General features: G+C 42.6%; 1 protein-coding gene across 1 annotated transcript in view; it reads left to right on the top strand.

Moving 5' to 3' along the window:
* The window catches only part of MORC3 (MORC family CW-type zinc finger 3), a 340,436-nt gene that overhangs the window by 88,491 nt on the left and 238,331 nt on the right, over positions 1-13,614 (top strand). Inside the window, exon 5 of the mRNA XM_053705944.1 lies at positions 3,827-3,974. Within this exon, the coding sequence (XP_053561919.1) occupies positions 3,827-3,974 (148 nt within the window). The remainder of the gene's footprint in view (positions 1-3,826; positions 3,975-13,614) is intronic.

Raw genomic sequence — 13,614 nt, 5'->3', positions numbered from 1 at the left:
TTCAGCAAGGTCTCCAATGGCAGCCTGCAATGTGTATTGCCACCGTGACTAGTGCGGCATCTTATTGGTTAGACGCCTTGTCTGATTCTCTTCAAGTAGAGACTTCCTTGGATGAAATACAAGATAGGATTAAAGCTCTTAAATTTGCCAAATTCCTTTATTGCAGATGCCATTTTACAAGTTTTTAGACTAGGAGCTAAAACCTCTTGTTTCGCTGTCCTAGCCCGCAGGGCGTTATGGTTGAAATCCTGGTCTGCGGACGTTTCCTCTAAAGTCAAGCTTCTGGCGATTCCTTACAAAGGCAAAACCTTGTTTGGACCCGGTTTGGCAGAAATTATCTCTGATATTACGGGTGGAAAAGGGTCTTTTCTACCTCAAGATAAGAAGACTAGGACTAAAGGATGTCAGCGTAATTTTCGTTCCTTTCGTTACTTCAGAGGAACGCCTTCCCCTTCTTCCAAGCAGGAACAATCCAATTCTTCTTGGAAACCCAATCAGTCTTGGAACAAGAGGAAACAATCAAAGAAACCCGCAGATGATTCCAAATTATCTTGAAGGGTTTGCCCCCGATCCGGGATTTGATCAGGTGGGGGGCAGACTTTCTCAGTTCTCTCAAGCCTGGATACGAGATGTCTCAGATCCCTGGACTGTGGACATAGTATCCCAGGGTTACAAATTGGAATTCAAGACTTTTCCTCCCAGAGGCAGATTCCTTTTCTCAAGATTATTTGCAGACCAGATAAAGATTAAGAGGCGTTCTTAAAATGTATACAACATCTTTCCTCCCTGGGAGTGATAGTTCCAGTGCAGGAGCAAGGTCTACTCCAACCTATTTGTGGTTCCCAAAAAAGAGGGAACTTTACGTCCCATTCTAGACTTGAAGTTTCTCAAATTTCCATCCTTCAAGATGGAGACTATATGCTCCATTCTTCCTTTAGTACAAGAGGGTCAGTTCATGACAACCATAGACCTAAAGGATGCATATCTTCATGTTCCTATTCACAGGGACCATCACAGATTCCTGAGATTCGCCTTTCTGGACAAACATGTCCATTTGTGTCCCTTCCATTTGGTCTAGTTACGGCTCTCAGGTTCTGGGTGCTCTTTTGGCAGTGATCCGTTCTTGTGGAATTGCTGTGGCACCCTTCCTGGATGACATATTGGTTAAGGCACCATCTTTTTAACTAGCAAAATCTCACACAGAGATATTGGTGTCTTTTCGTTCCCAGGGTTAGATGGAATCTTTCCCCTTCTACAAGAGAAGTGTTCTTAGGGACCATAATAGATTCTCTATTGATGAAGATTTTTCTGAATGGAGGTATGGAGGTAATCGGTCTGATGGTGGCTTCCATGGACATCATTCCTTTTGCTCGATTCCATTTAAGAGCTCTCCAGTTGTGCATGCTCAGACGATGGAATGGCGACCATGTGGATCTATCACAGAGAATAGTTAGATCAGTCGTCAAAGGATTCTCTCCCATAGTGGATTTCTCAGGAACATCTGTCTCAGGGCACATGCGTTCGGAGACCTTCCTGGGTAATCATGACCACGGACTCCAGCCTGCTGGACTGGGGAGCAGTCTAGAACTCGTTAAAAGCTCAGGGCCTTTGGACTCGGCAGGAGTCTGCTCTTCCTATTAACATCTTGGAGTTGAGGGTGATTTACAATGCTCTATTGGCTTGGCCTCAGTTGTTCTCAGCCCAGTTTATCAGGTTCCAGTCAGACAACATAACCTCTGTGGCTTACATCAATCACCAGTGAGGAGCTCAGAGTTCTTTAGCCATTACGGCAATAACTCAAATTCTTCAGTGGGTTGAGACCCACAATTGCTGTCTGCCATCCATATTCCACGAGTAGACAACTGGAAAGTGGATTTTCTGAGTAGACAGACTTTTAATCCTGGGGTGTGGGAACTCAATCCGGAGGTGTTTTTCAGCTTAGTCCTCAAATGGGGGGTGCCGGAGTTAGATCTGATGGCGTCCCGTCAGAACGCCAAGCTTACAAGGTATGGTTCAAGGTCAAGAGATCCGCAGGCCGTTCTGATAGATGTTTTGGCGGTTCCTTGGGTTTTCAGGTTGGCAAACCGGTTTCCTCTGTTGGCTCTCCTTCCACAAGTCATTGCTCGTATGAAACAGGAGAGGGCGTCAGTGATTCTAATAGCCCCTGCGTGGCCTCTCAGGATCTGGTTTGCAGACCTAGTGGAGATGTCATCCCTTCCACCTTGGACACTGCCTCTGAGGAAGGACCTCCTGATTCAGGGTCCCTTCCTAAATCCAAATCTCGTTTCTCTGAAGCTGACTGCTTGCAGATTGAACGCTTAATTCTGTCGGTCATTGAGACCATGATTCAGGCTCACAAGCCTGTTACTAGAAAGATTTACCATATGATATGGCGTAAATATCTTTATTGGTGTGAATCCAAAGGTTACTATTGGAGCAGAATTAGAATTCCTAGAATTTTATATTTTCTTCATGAAGGCTTGGAGAAGGGATTGTCAGTCAGTACCCTGAAGGGTCAGATTTCTAATTTATCAATTTTACTACATAAAAGTTTGGCGGATTTGCCAGATGTGCAATCTTTTTGTCAGGCCTTGGTCAAAATCAGGCAGTCTTTAAGTCTGTTGCTCCTCCTTTGAGCCTTAACTTTGTTCTTAACGTTTTACAGCTGGCTCTTTTTGAGCCGTTGCATTCCATAGACATTAAGTTGTTATCTTGGAAGGTTTTGTTTCTTGTTGCTATCTTTTCTGGCCGAAGAGTCTCGGAACTCTCAGCTCTGCAGTGTGATTCCCCTTATCTTATTTTTCATGCCGATAAGGCGGTTCTTCGTGCTAAGTTAGGTTTCGTTCCTAAAGTTGTTTCTAATAAAAATATCAATCAGGAAATTATTGTTCCCTCTCTGTGTTATAATCCTTCTTCCAAAGAACGTTTGTTACACAATTTGGATGTTGTACATGCTCTTAAATTCTACTTACTGGCGACTAAGGATTTTCTCCAGTCCTCTGCCCTCTTTGTTTCTCTGGGAAACGTAAAGGTCAGAAAGCTACTGCTACTACTCTTTCTTTTTGGTTACGAAGTATAATTCGTTTGACTTATGAGACTGCTGGACAGCAGCCTCATGAGAGAATTACGGCTCATTCCACATGAGCTGTTTCCTCCTCTTGGGCTTTCAGAAATTAAACTTCTGTGAAAAGAATTTGCAAGGCTGCAACTTGGTCTAATCTACATACTTTTTAAATTTTTTTACAAATTTGATACTTTTGCCTCGACTGAGGCTTCTTTTGGGAGAAAGGTTCTTTAAGCGGTGGTGCCTTCTGTTTAGGACTGCCTGTCTTGTCCGTCCCTATTTATCCGTGTCCTCTAGCTTGGGTATTGGTTCCCAACAGTAATTGCTCAAGCCGTGGACTCACTATATCTTGGGAAAGAAAAACTAAATTCATGCTTACCTGATAAATGTATTTCATTCCGGATATGGTGAGTCCACGGCCCCACCCTCTCTTTTAAGACAATTTTTTTTTTACTTTAACCTCAGGCACCTCTACACCTTGTTACTCCTTTTTCTCCATTTCCCTTCAGTCGAATGACCTGGGGCTGTTGGTAAGGGAGTGATATTGAACAGTTTAACTTTGGTGCTCTTTGCCGCCTCCTGCTGGCCAGGAGTAATATTCCCAACAGTAATTACTCAAGCTGTGGACTCACCATATCCGGAAATAAATAAATTTATCAGGTAAGCATAAATTTAGTTTTTTTATTTTATTGTAAAAATATTGTTGTTAGTGTATATTTGTGTGTATGTAATTAATTTTATATTCCTTAACACCTTTTTCACGACAATTGATAAAAACTCCTGACTCTGAAGCTAATTTGAATGCAATATTATCTCACTCTCTGATTAAAACCGAAAAGGAACTACTGGCTGAACTTGATGCCATCCTCTGTAAAAAGGGAACAAGGATCATTATTTGGAGCTTGCGAAAGTAAGACTTTAATAGTAGGATACCATATAAATATAAATGATTTCCCATATAGAACTAATTATAATATTCATAATTATAACTGCATGGATCTGAATGTTGAAGTAAGTTCTACCATAGTGGTCATTTGGACACATTCTTTCTTTATATTTGGATACTTTTTAATAAATGCTACTAGATAACCCTAATATTGAAGTATTCTATAATTAGTATTTTTATTTTCTTTTGTCATATGGTGAAAGTCCATACGATATCACATTTGGGAATAACACTCCAGTCCACTCAGGGCCGGATTTCACATTAGGCATGTGCCTACAGGCGTATTGCAGTGAGGGACGCCTGCCTGTAGTCAGTGTATTTTAATTTTTAAAAAAACAGAGTCGAGTGTTTCATTGGGAATATGTCACAGCAGTCCAGGGAGCCATGAAGGTGAGAGCGGCAAAGATTAAAACTAAACCCCTCCCATTTCTTTCATGTAATTGGCAAGAGTCAATGAGCTAGTGACGTATGGGATATACAATCCTACCAGGAGGGGCAAAGTTTCCCAAACCTCAAAATGCCTATAAAGACACCCCTCACCACACCCACAATTCAGTTTTACAAACTTAATGGAGGTGGTGAAGTAAGTTTGTGCTTGATTTTTATGATTTCTTCTATGATAAGCGCTTCTAAGCATTCTGAAACCCAATTCCTCTTAGAGTACAGTGTTTGTCAGAGGGATGTGATGAGAGTATCACCTGTTTGTTATTAAGGTTTTCCTCGTTGGAAATCTTTTCAAGGGTTCTCTTATTGGTCGTAGGGATTCATCTCCTACCTCCCTTTTCAGATCGACGATATACTCTCATATACCATTACCTCTGCTGATAGCTTTCAGTACTGGTTTGGCTATCTGCTATATGTGGATGGGTGTCTTTCGGTAAGTATGTATCATTATTTTAAGACACTCTCAGCTATGGTTTGGCGCTTTATGTATTAATGTAAAGTTTTAAATATATGTATTTTACTTATATTTGCCATGAGTCAGGTCTATGTGTATTTCCCTTTGCAATCCAGCAATTATTTTCATTATGGGAATCATGTTTAGGAAGTTTGTCCTGAGGTATATTTTTCTTCTTGGAAAACTTGCGGGCAAATTAGGCTTGCAAGGCTGCAAAATGCTTTTATTTATTGCGTCATTCTTGGCACGAGAAATTTTTTTTGGGCGCGAATGTGCATCGGTCGTGACGCAAGTTAGTCATTTCCTGCGTCTTAGTTGGTACTAGGTTGTTTGGCGTGAAATTGTGTTATGACGCGAGTTGCGTCATTTCCGGATCTTTGTTGGCGCCAAAAAAATTCTCAACTTCCTTTTGTGTTGTGTGTCATACTTGGAGCCAAAATTTTTTAGTTTTATTTTACCTCACTTCCTATATGCTCCTTGCCTTCTTTATGCTCAGGGCTATGCTATTTGTTTTTTTTGTTTTTTTGGTTTTTTTTAGCCAAATTTAGCACTTGCATTTTTTCCCATTCCTGAAACTGCTATATGTAGAAATAAGATATTTCTGTTTAATGTTATTTTTCTTTTCTCCAACATTGGTGTGTCCGGTCCACGGTGTCATCCATTACTTGTGGGATATTCTCCTCCCCCACAGGGAAAGGCAAGGAGAGCACACAGCAAGAGCTGTCCATATAGTCCCTCCCAGGCTCCGCCCCCCCCAGTCATTCTCCTTGCCGCTCTGAACAAGTAGCATCTCCTCGGGGATGGTGAGGAGTTTGTGGTGTTTAGTTGTAGTTTTTTATTCTTCTATCAAGAGTTTGTTATTTTAAAATAGTGCTGGTATGTACTATTTACTCTGAAACAGAAAAAGATGAAGAATTCTGTTTGTGAGAGGAAGATGATTTTAGCAGACAGTTACTAAAATCGATTGCTGTTTCCACATAGGACTGTTGAGATGAAGTAACTTCAGTTGGGGGAAACAGTTAGCAGGCTCTTCTGCTTAAGGTATGACAAGCCATTTTCTAACAAGACTGTGTAATGCTGGAAGGCTGTCATTTTCCCTCATGGGGATTGGTAAGCCATTTTCTTAGTCTCAAACAGAATAAAGGGCTTATTATGGGCTATAAACTGGTAGACACTTTTAGGGGCTAAATCGATTGCTTTATTTAAGTATTATATGCAGTTTGAAGTTGTATTTCACACTTTTATAACATTGGGGAACGTTTTTAGCACCAGGCACTTGTTAAGACACCTTCCCAGTCAGGAAGGGCCTTTCTCTGTAGTAGGCAGAGCCTCATTTTCGCGCCATTACTGTGCAGTTAATTTTGAGTTCAATACATGCAGCTGCATGTGTGAGGGTCTGGAATCCACTAAAAACGTTCCTAGAAGGCTTCATTTGGTATCTTATACCCCCCTGGGATTGGTGAAGTTGCATCAAAGGCTGTGGCTGGGACTGTAAGGGGGTTAAAATTAAAAACGGCTCCGGTTTCCACATTTTAAGGGTTAAAAGCTTGAAAATTTGGGTGCAATACTTTGAATGTATTAAGACACTGTGGTGAAAATTTGGTAAAGATTGGATAATTCCTTCATAGTTTTTCACATATTCAGTAATAAAGTGTGCCCTGTTTAACATTTAAAGAGACAGTAACGGTTTTGTTTTAAAACGGTTTTCTCCAACATAGGTGTGTCCGGTCCACGGCGTCATCCTTACTTGTGGGATATTCTCTTCCCCAACAGGAAATGGCAAAGAGCCCAGCAAAGCTGGTCACATGATCCCTCCTAGGCTCCGCCTTCCCCAGTCATTCTCTTTGCCGTTGTACAGGCAACATCTCCACGGAGATGGCTTAGAGTTTTTTAGTGTTTAACTGTAGTTTTTATTATTCAATCAAGAGTTTGTTATTTTAAAATAGTGCTGGTATGTACTATTTACTCTGAAACAGAAAAGAGATGAAGATTTCTGTTTGTAAGAGGAAAATGATTTTAGCAACCGTTACTAAAATCGATGGCTGTTTCCACACAGGACTGTTGAGAGGAATTAACTTCAGTTGGGGGAACAGTGAGCAGACTTTTGCTGCTTGAGGTATGACACATTCTAACAAGACGATGTAATGCTGGAAGCTGTCATTTTCCCTATGGGATCCGGTAAGCCATTTTTATTACAGAAAGAAAAAAAGGGCTTCACAAGGGCTTTTAAGACTGTAGACATTTTCTGGGCTAAATCGATTTATATATAAGCATATTTTATACTCCATAGCCTTGAGGAATTATTTTAATCTTGGGAATTATGTAAAATAACCGGCAGGCACTGTATTGGACACCTTATTCTCTAGGGGCTTTCCCTAATCATAGGCAGAGTCTCATTTTCGCGCCTCTATTGCGCACTTGTTTTTGGGAAGCATGACATGCAGATGCATGTGTGAGGAGCTCTGATACATAGAAAAGACTTTCTGAAGGCGTCATTTGGTATCGTATTCCCCTTTGGGCTTGGTTGGGTCTCAGCAAAGCAGATACCAGGGACTGTAAAGGGGTTAAATATAAAAACGGCTCCGGTTCCGTTATTTTAAGGGTTAAAGCTTCCAAATTTGGTGTGCAATACTTTTAAGGCTTTAAGACACTGTGGTGAAATTTTGGTGAATTTTGAACAATTCCTTCATACTTTTTCACAATTGCAGTAATAAAGTGTGTTCAGTTTAAAATTTAAAGTGACAGTAATGGTTTATTTTAAAACGTTTTTTGTACTTTGTTATCAAGTTTATGCCTGTTTAACATGTCTGAACTACCAGATAGACTGTGTTCTGAATGTGGGGAAGCCAAGGTTCCTTCTCATTTAAATAGATGTGATTTATGTGACACAAAATTTAGAGAAAATGATGCCCAAGATGATTCCTCAAGTGAGGGGAGTAAGCATGGTACTGCATCATCCCCTCCTTCGTCTACACCAGTCTTGCCCACACAGGAGGCCCCTAGTACATCTAGTGCGCCAATACTCCTTACTATGCAACAATTAACGGCTGTAATGGATAATTCTATCAAAAACATTTTAGCCAAAATGCCCACTTATCAGCGAAAGCGCGACTGCTCTGTTTTAGAAAATACTGAAGAGCATGAGGACGCTGATGATATTGGTTCTGAAGTGCCCCTACACCAGTCTGAGGGGGCCAGGGAGGTTTTGTCTGAGGGAGAAATTTCAGATTCAGGGAAAATTTCTCAACATGCTGAACCTGATGTGATTACATTTAAATTTAAATTGGAACATCTCCGCGCTCTGCTTAAGGAGGTGTTATCTACTCTGGATGATTGTGAGAATTTGGTCATTCCAGAGAAACTATGTAAAATGGACAAGTTCCTAGAGGTCCCGGGGCCCCCCGAAGCTTTTCCTATACCCAAGCGGGTGGCGGACATTGTAAATAAAGAATGGGAAAGGCCCGGTATACCTTTCGTCCCTCCCCCCATATTTAAAAAATTGTTTCCTATGGTCGACCCCAGAAAGGACTTATGGCAGACAGTACCCAAGGTCGAGGGGGCGGTTTCTACTCTAAACAAACGCACCACTATACCTATAGAAGATAGTTGGGCTTTCAAAGATCCTATGGATAAAAAATTAGAAGGTTTGCTTAAAAAGATGTTTGTTCAGCAAGGTTACCTTCTACAACCAATTTCATGCATTGTTCCTGTCACTACAGCAGCGTGTTTCTGGTTCGATGAACTAGAAAAGGCGCTCAATAATAATTCTTCTTCTTATGAGGAGATTATGGACAGAATTCATGCTCTCAAATTGGCTAATTCTTTCACCCTAGACGCCACTTTGCAATTGGCTAGGTTAGCGGCGAAAAATTCTGGTTTTGCTATTGTGGCGCGCAGAGCGCTTTGGCTAAAATCTTGGTCAGCGGATGCGTCTTCCAAGAACAAATTGCTTAACATTCCTTTCAAGGGGAAAACGCTGTTTGGCCCTGACTTGAAAGAGATTATCTCTGATATCACTGGGGGCAAGGGCCACGCCCTTCCTCAGGATAGGTCTTTCAAGGCCAAAAATAAACCTAATTTTCGTCCCTTTCGCAGAAACGGACCAGCCCCAAGTGCTACGTCCTCTAAGCAAGAGGGTAATACTTCTCAAGCCAAGCCAGCCTGGAGACCAATGCAAGGCTGGAACAAAGGAAAGCAGGCCAAGAAACCTGCCACTGCTACCAAGACAGCATGAGATGTTGGCCCCCGATCCGGGACCGGATCTGGTGGGGGGCAGACTCTCTCTCTTCGCTCAGGCTTGGGCAAGAGATGTTCTGGATCCTTGGGCACTAGAAATAGTCTCCCAAGGTTATCTTCTGGAATTCAAGGGGCCTCCCCCAAGGGGGAGGTTCCACAGGTCTCAATTGTCTTCAGACCACATAAAAAAACAGGCATTCTTACATTGTGTAGAAGACCTGTTAAAAATGGGAGTGATTCATCCTGTTCCATTAGGAGAACAAGGGATGGGGTTCTACTCCAATCTGTTCGTAGTTCCCAAAAAAGAGGGAACATTCAGACCAATCTTAGATCTCAAGATCCTAAACAAGTTTCTCAAGGTTCCATCGTTCAAAATGGAAACCATTCGAACAATTCTTTCTTCCATCCAGGAAGGTCAATTCATGACCACGGTGGATTTAAAGGATGCGTATCTACATATTCCTATCCACAAGGAACATCATCGGTTCCTAAGGTTCGCATTCCTGGACAAGCATTACCAGTTTGTGGCACTTCCGTTCGGATTAGCCACTGCTCCAAAAATTTTCACAAAGGTACTAGGGTCCCTTCTAGCGGTGCTAAGACCAAGGGGCATTGCAGTAGTACCTTACTTGGACGACATTCTGATTCAAGCGTCGTCCCTTCCTCAAGCAAAGGCTCACACGGACATTGTCCTGGCCTTTCTCAGATCTCACGGGTGGAAAGTGAACGTAGAAAAAAGTTCTCTATCTCCGTCAACAAGGGTTCCCTTCTTGGGAACAATAATAGACTCCTTAGAAATGAGGATTTTTCTGACAGAGGCCAGAAAATCAAAACTTCTAAACTCTTGTCAAATACTTCATTCTGTTCCTCTTCCTTCCATAGCGCAGTGCATGGAAGTAATAGGTTTGATGGTAGCGGCAATGGACATAGTTCCTTTTGCGCGAATTCATCTAAGACCATTACAACTGTGCATGCTCAGTCAGTGGAATGGGGACTATACAGACTTGTCTCCGACGATACAAGTAAATCAGAGGACCAGAGATTCACTCCGTTGGTGGCTGTCCCTGGACAACCTGTCACAGGGGATGAGCTTCCGCAGACCAGAGTGGGTCATTGTCACGACCGACGCCAGTCTGGTGGGCTGGGGCGCGGTCTGGGGACCCCTGAAAGCTCAGGGTCTTTGGTCTCGGGAAGAATCTCTTCTCCCGATAAATATTCTGGAACTGAGAGCGATATTCAATGCTCTCAAGGCTTGGCCTCAGCTAGCAAAGGCCAAGTTCATACGGTTTCAATCAGACAACATGACGACTGTTGCGTACATCAACCATCAGGGGGGAACAAGGAGTTCCCTGGCGATGGAAGAAGTGACCAAAATCATTCAATGGGCGGAGACTCCTGCCACTTGTCTGCAATCCACATCCCAGGAGTGGAAAATTGGGAAGCGGATTTTCTGAGTCGTCAGACATTTCATCCGGGGGAGTGGGAACTCCATCCGGAAATCTTTGCCCAAATTACTCAATTGTGGGGCATTCCAGACATGGATCTGATGGCCTCTCGTCAGAACTTCAAGGTTCCTTGCTACGGGTCCAGATCCAGGGATCCCAAGGCGACTCTAGTAGATGCACTAGTAGCACCTTGGACCTTCAAACTAGCTTATGTATTCCCGCCGTTTCCTCTCATCCCCAGGCTGGTAGCCAGGATCAATCAGGAGAGGGCATCGGTGATCGTGATAGCTCCTGCGTGGCCACGCAGGACTTGGTATGCAGACCTGGTGAATATGTCATCGGCTCCACCATGGAAGCTACCTTTGAGACGAAACCTTCTTGTTCAAGGTCCGTTCGAACATCCGTATCTGGTCTCACTCCAACTGACTGCTTGGAGATTGAACGCTTGATCTTATCAAAGCAAGGGTTCTCAGATTCTGTCATTGATACTCTTGTTCAGGCCAGAAAGCCTGTAACTAGAAGAATTTACCACAAAATATGGAAAAAATATATCTGTTGGTGTGAATCTAAAGGATTCCCTTGGGACAAGGTAAAAATTCCTAAGATTCTATCCTTTCTTCAAGAAGGTTTGGAGAAAGGATTATCTGCAAGTTCCTTGAAGGGACAGATTTCTGCCTTGTCTGTGTTACTTCACAAAAAGCTGGCAGCTGTGCCAGATGTTCAAGCCTTTGTTCAGGCTCTGGTTAGAATCAAGCCTGTTTACAAACCTTTGACTCCTCCTTGGAGTCTCAATTTAGTTCTTTCAGTTCTTCAGGGGGTTCCGTTTGAACCCTTACATTCCGTTGATATTAAGTTATTATCTTGGAAAGTTTTGTTTTTGGTTGCAATTTCTTCTGCTAGAAGAGTTTCAGAATTATCTGCTCTGCAGTGTTCTCCTCCTTATCTGGTGTTCCATGCAGATAAGGTAGTTTTACGTACTAAACCTGGTTTTCTTTCGAAAGTTGTTTCTAACAAAAACATTAACCAGGAGATAGTCGTGCCTTCTTTGTGTCCGAATCCAGTTTCAAAGAAGGAACGTTTGTTGCACAATTTGGATGTTGTTCGTGCTCTAAAATTCTATTTAGATGCTACAAAGGATTTTAGACAAACATCTTCCTTGTTTGTTGTTTATTCTGGTAAAAGGAGAGGTCAAAAAGCAACTTCTACCTCTCTCTCTTTTTGGATTAAAAGCATCATCAGATTGGCTTACGAGACTGCCGGACGGCAGCCTCCTGAAAGAATCACAGCTCATTCCACTAGGGCTGTGGCTTCCACATGGGCCTTCAAGAACGAGGCTTCTGTTGATCAGATATGTAAGGCAGCGACTTGGTCTTCACTGCACACTTTTACTAAATTTTACAAGTTTGATACTTTTGCTTCTTCTGAGGCTATTTTTGGGAGAAAGGTTTTGCAAGCTGTGGTGCCTTCCATCTAGGTGACCTGATTTGCTCCCTCCCTTCATCCGTGTCTTAAAGCTTTGGTATTGGTTCCCACAAGTAAGGATGACGCCGTGGACCGGACACACCTATGTTGGAGAAAACAGAATTTATGTTTACCTGATAAATTACTTTCTCCAACGGTGTGTCCGGTCCACGGCCCGCCCTGGTTTTTTTAATCAGGTCTGATAATTTATTTTCTTTAACTACAGTCACCACGGTATCATATGGTTTCTCCTATGCAAATATTCCTCCTTTACGTCGGTCGAATGACTGGGGAAGGCGGAGCCTAGGAGGGATCATGTGACCAGCTTTGCTGGGCTCTTTGCCATTTCCTGTTGGGGAAGAGAATATCCCACAAGTAAGGATGACGCCGTGGACCGGACACACCGTTGGAGAAAGTAATTTATCAGGTAAACATAAATTCTGTTTTTGTGCTTTATTAACCAGTTTAAGCCTGTTTAACATGTCTGTACCTTCAGATAGATCATGTTCTGTATGTATGGTAGCCAATGTGGTTCCCCATTCAAATATAGTGTGATAATTGTGCCATTGCGTCCAAACAAAGTAAGGACAGAACTGTCACAAATTGTAAAGTTGCCCAGGATGATTCCTCAGATGAAGGGAGTAGACATAGTTCTACATCATCTCCTTCTGTGTCTATACCAGTTATGCCCGCGCAGGCGACCCCTAGTATTTCTAGCGCGCCAATGCTTGTTACTATGCAGTAATTGACGGCAGTAATGGATAACTCCATAGCTAATATTTTATCCAAAATGCCAGCATTTCAGAGAAAGCGCGATTGCTCTGTTTTAAACACTGTAGAGCAGGAAGGCGCTGATGATCATTTTTCTGTCATACCCTCACACCAATCTGAAGTGGCAGTGAGGGAGGGTTTGTCAGATGGGGACATTTCTGATACAGGAAGAATTTCTCCGCAGGCAGAACTTGATGTTGTGAAATTTAAATTAGAGCATCTCCGCGCATTACTTAAGGAGGTACTATCTACTCTGGATGATTGTGACAATCTGGTCAACCCAGAAAAATTGTGCAAGATGGACAGTTCCTTGAGGTCCCGGTGCACCCTGATGCTTTTCCGATACCTAAACGGGTGGCGGACATAGTGAATAAGGAGTGGGAGAAGCCAGGCATACCTTTTGTCCCTCCTCCTATATTTAAGAAATTGTTCCCTATAGTCGACCCCAGGAAGGACACATGGCAAACAGTCCCTAAGGTCGAGGGGGAGTTTTCTACTCTAGCCAAGCGCACGACCATTCCTATTGAGGACAATTGTGCTTTCAAAGATCCTATGGATAAAAAATTGGAGGGTTTGCTTAAAAAGATTTTTGTACAGCAAGGTTACCTCCTTCAACCTATTTCGTGCATTATTCCTGTCACTACAGCGGCGTGGTTCTGGTTCGAGGAACTGGAAAAGTCGCTCAGTAGGGAGACTCCGTATGAGGAAGTCATGGACAGAATTTACGCACTTAAGTTAGCTAATTCCTTTATTTTAGACGCCGCTTTGCAGTTAGCGAGGTTAGCGGCAAAAA

The sequence above is a fragment of the Bombina bombina genome, chromosome 3 (genome assembly GCF_027579735.1).
Source record: "Bombina bombina isolate aBomBom1 chromosome 3, aBomBom1.pri, whole genome shotgun sequence".
Classification (NCBI taxonomy): domain Eukaryota; kingdom Metazoa; phylum Chordata; class Amphibia; order Anura; family Bombinatoridae; genus Bombina; species Bombina bombina.
This window is presented reverse-complemented; position numbering and strand designations above follow the sequence as displayed.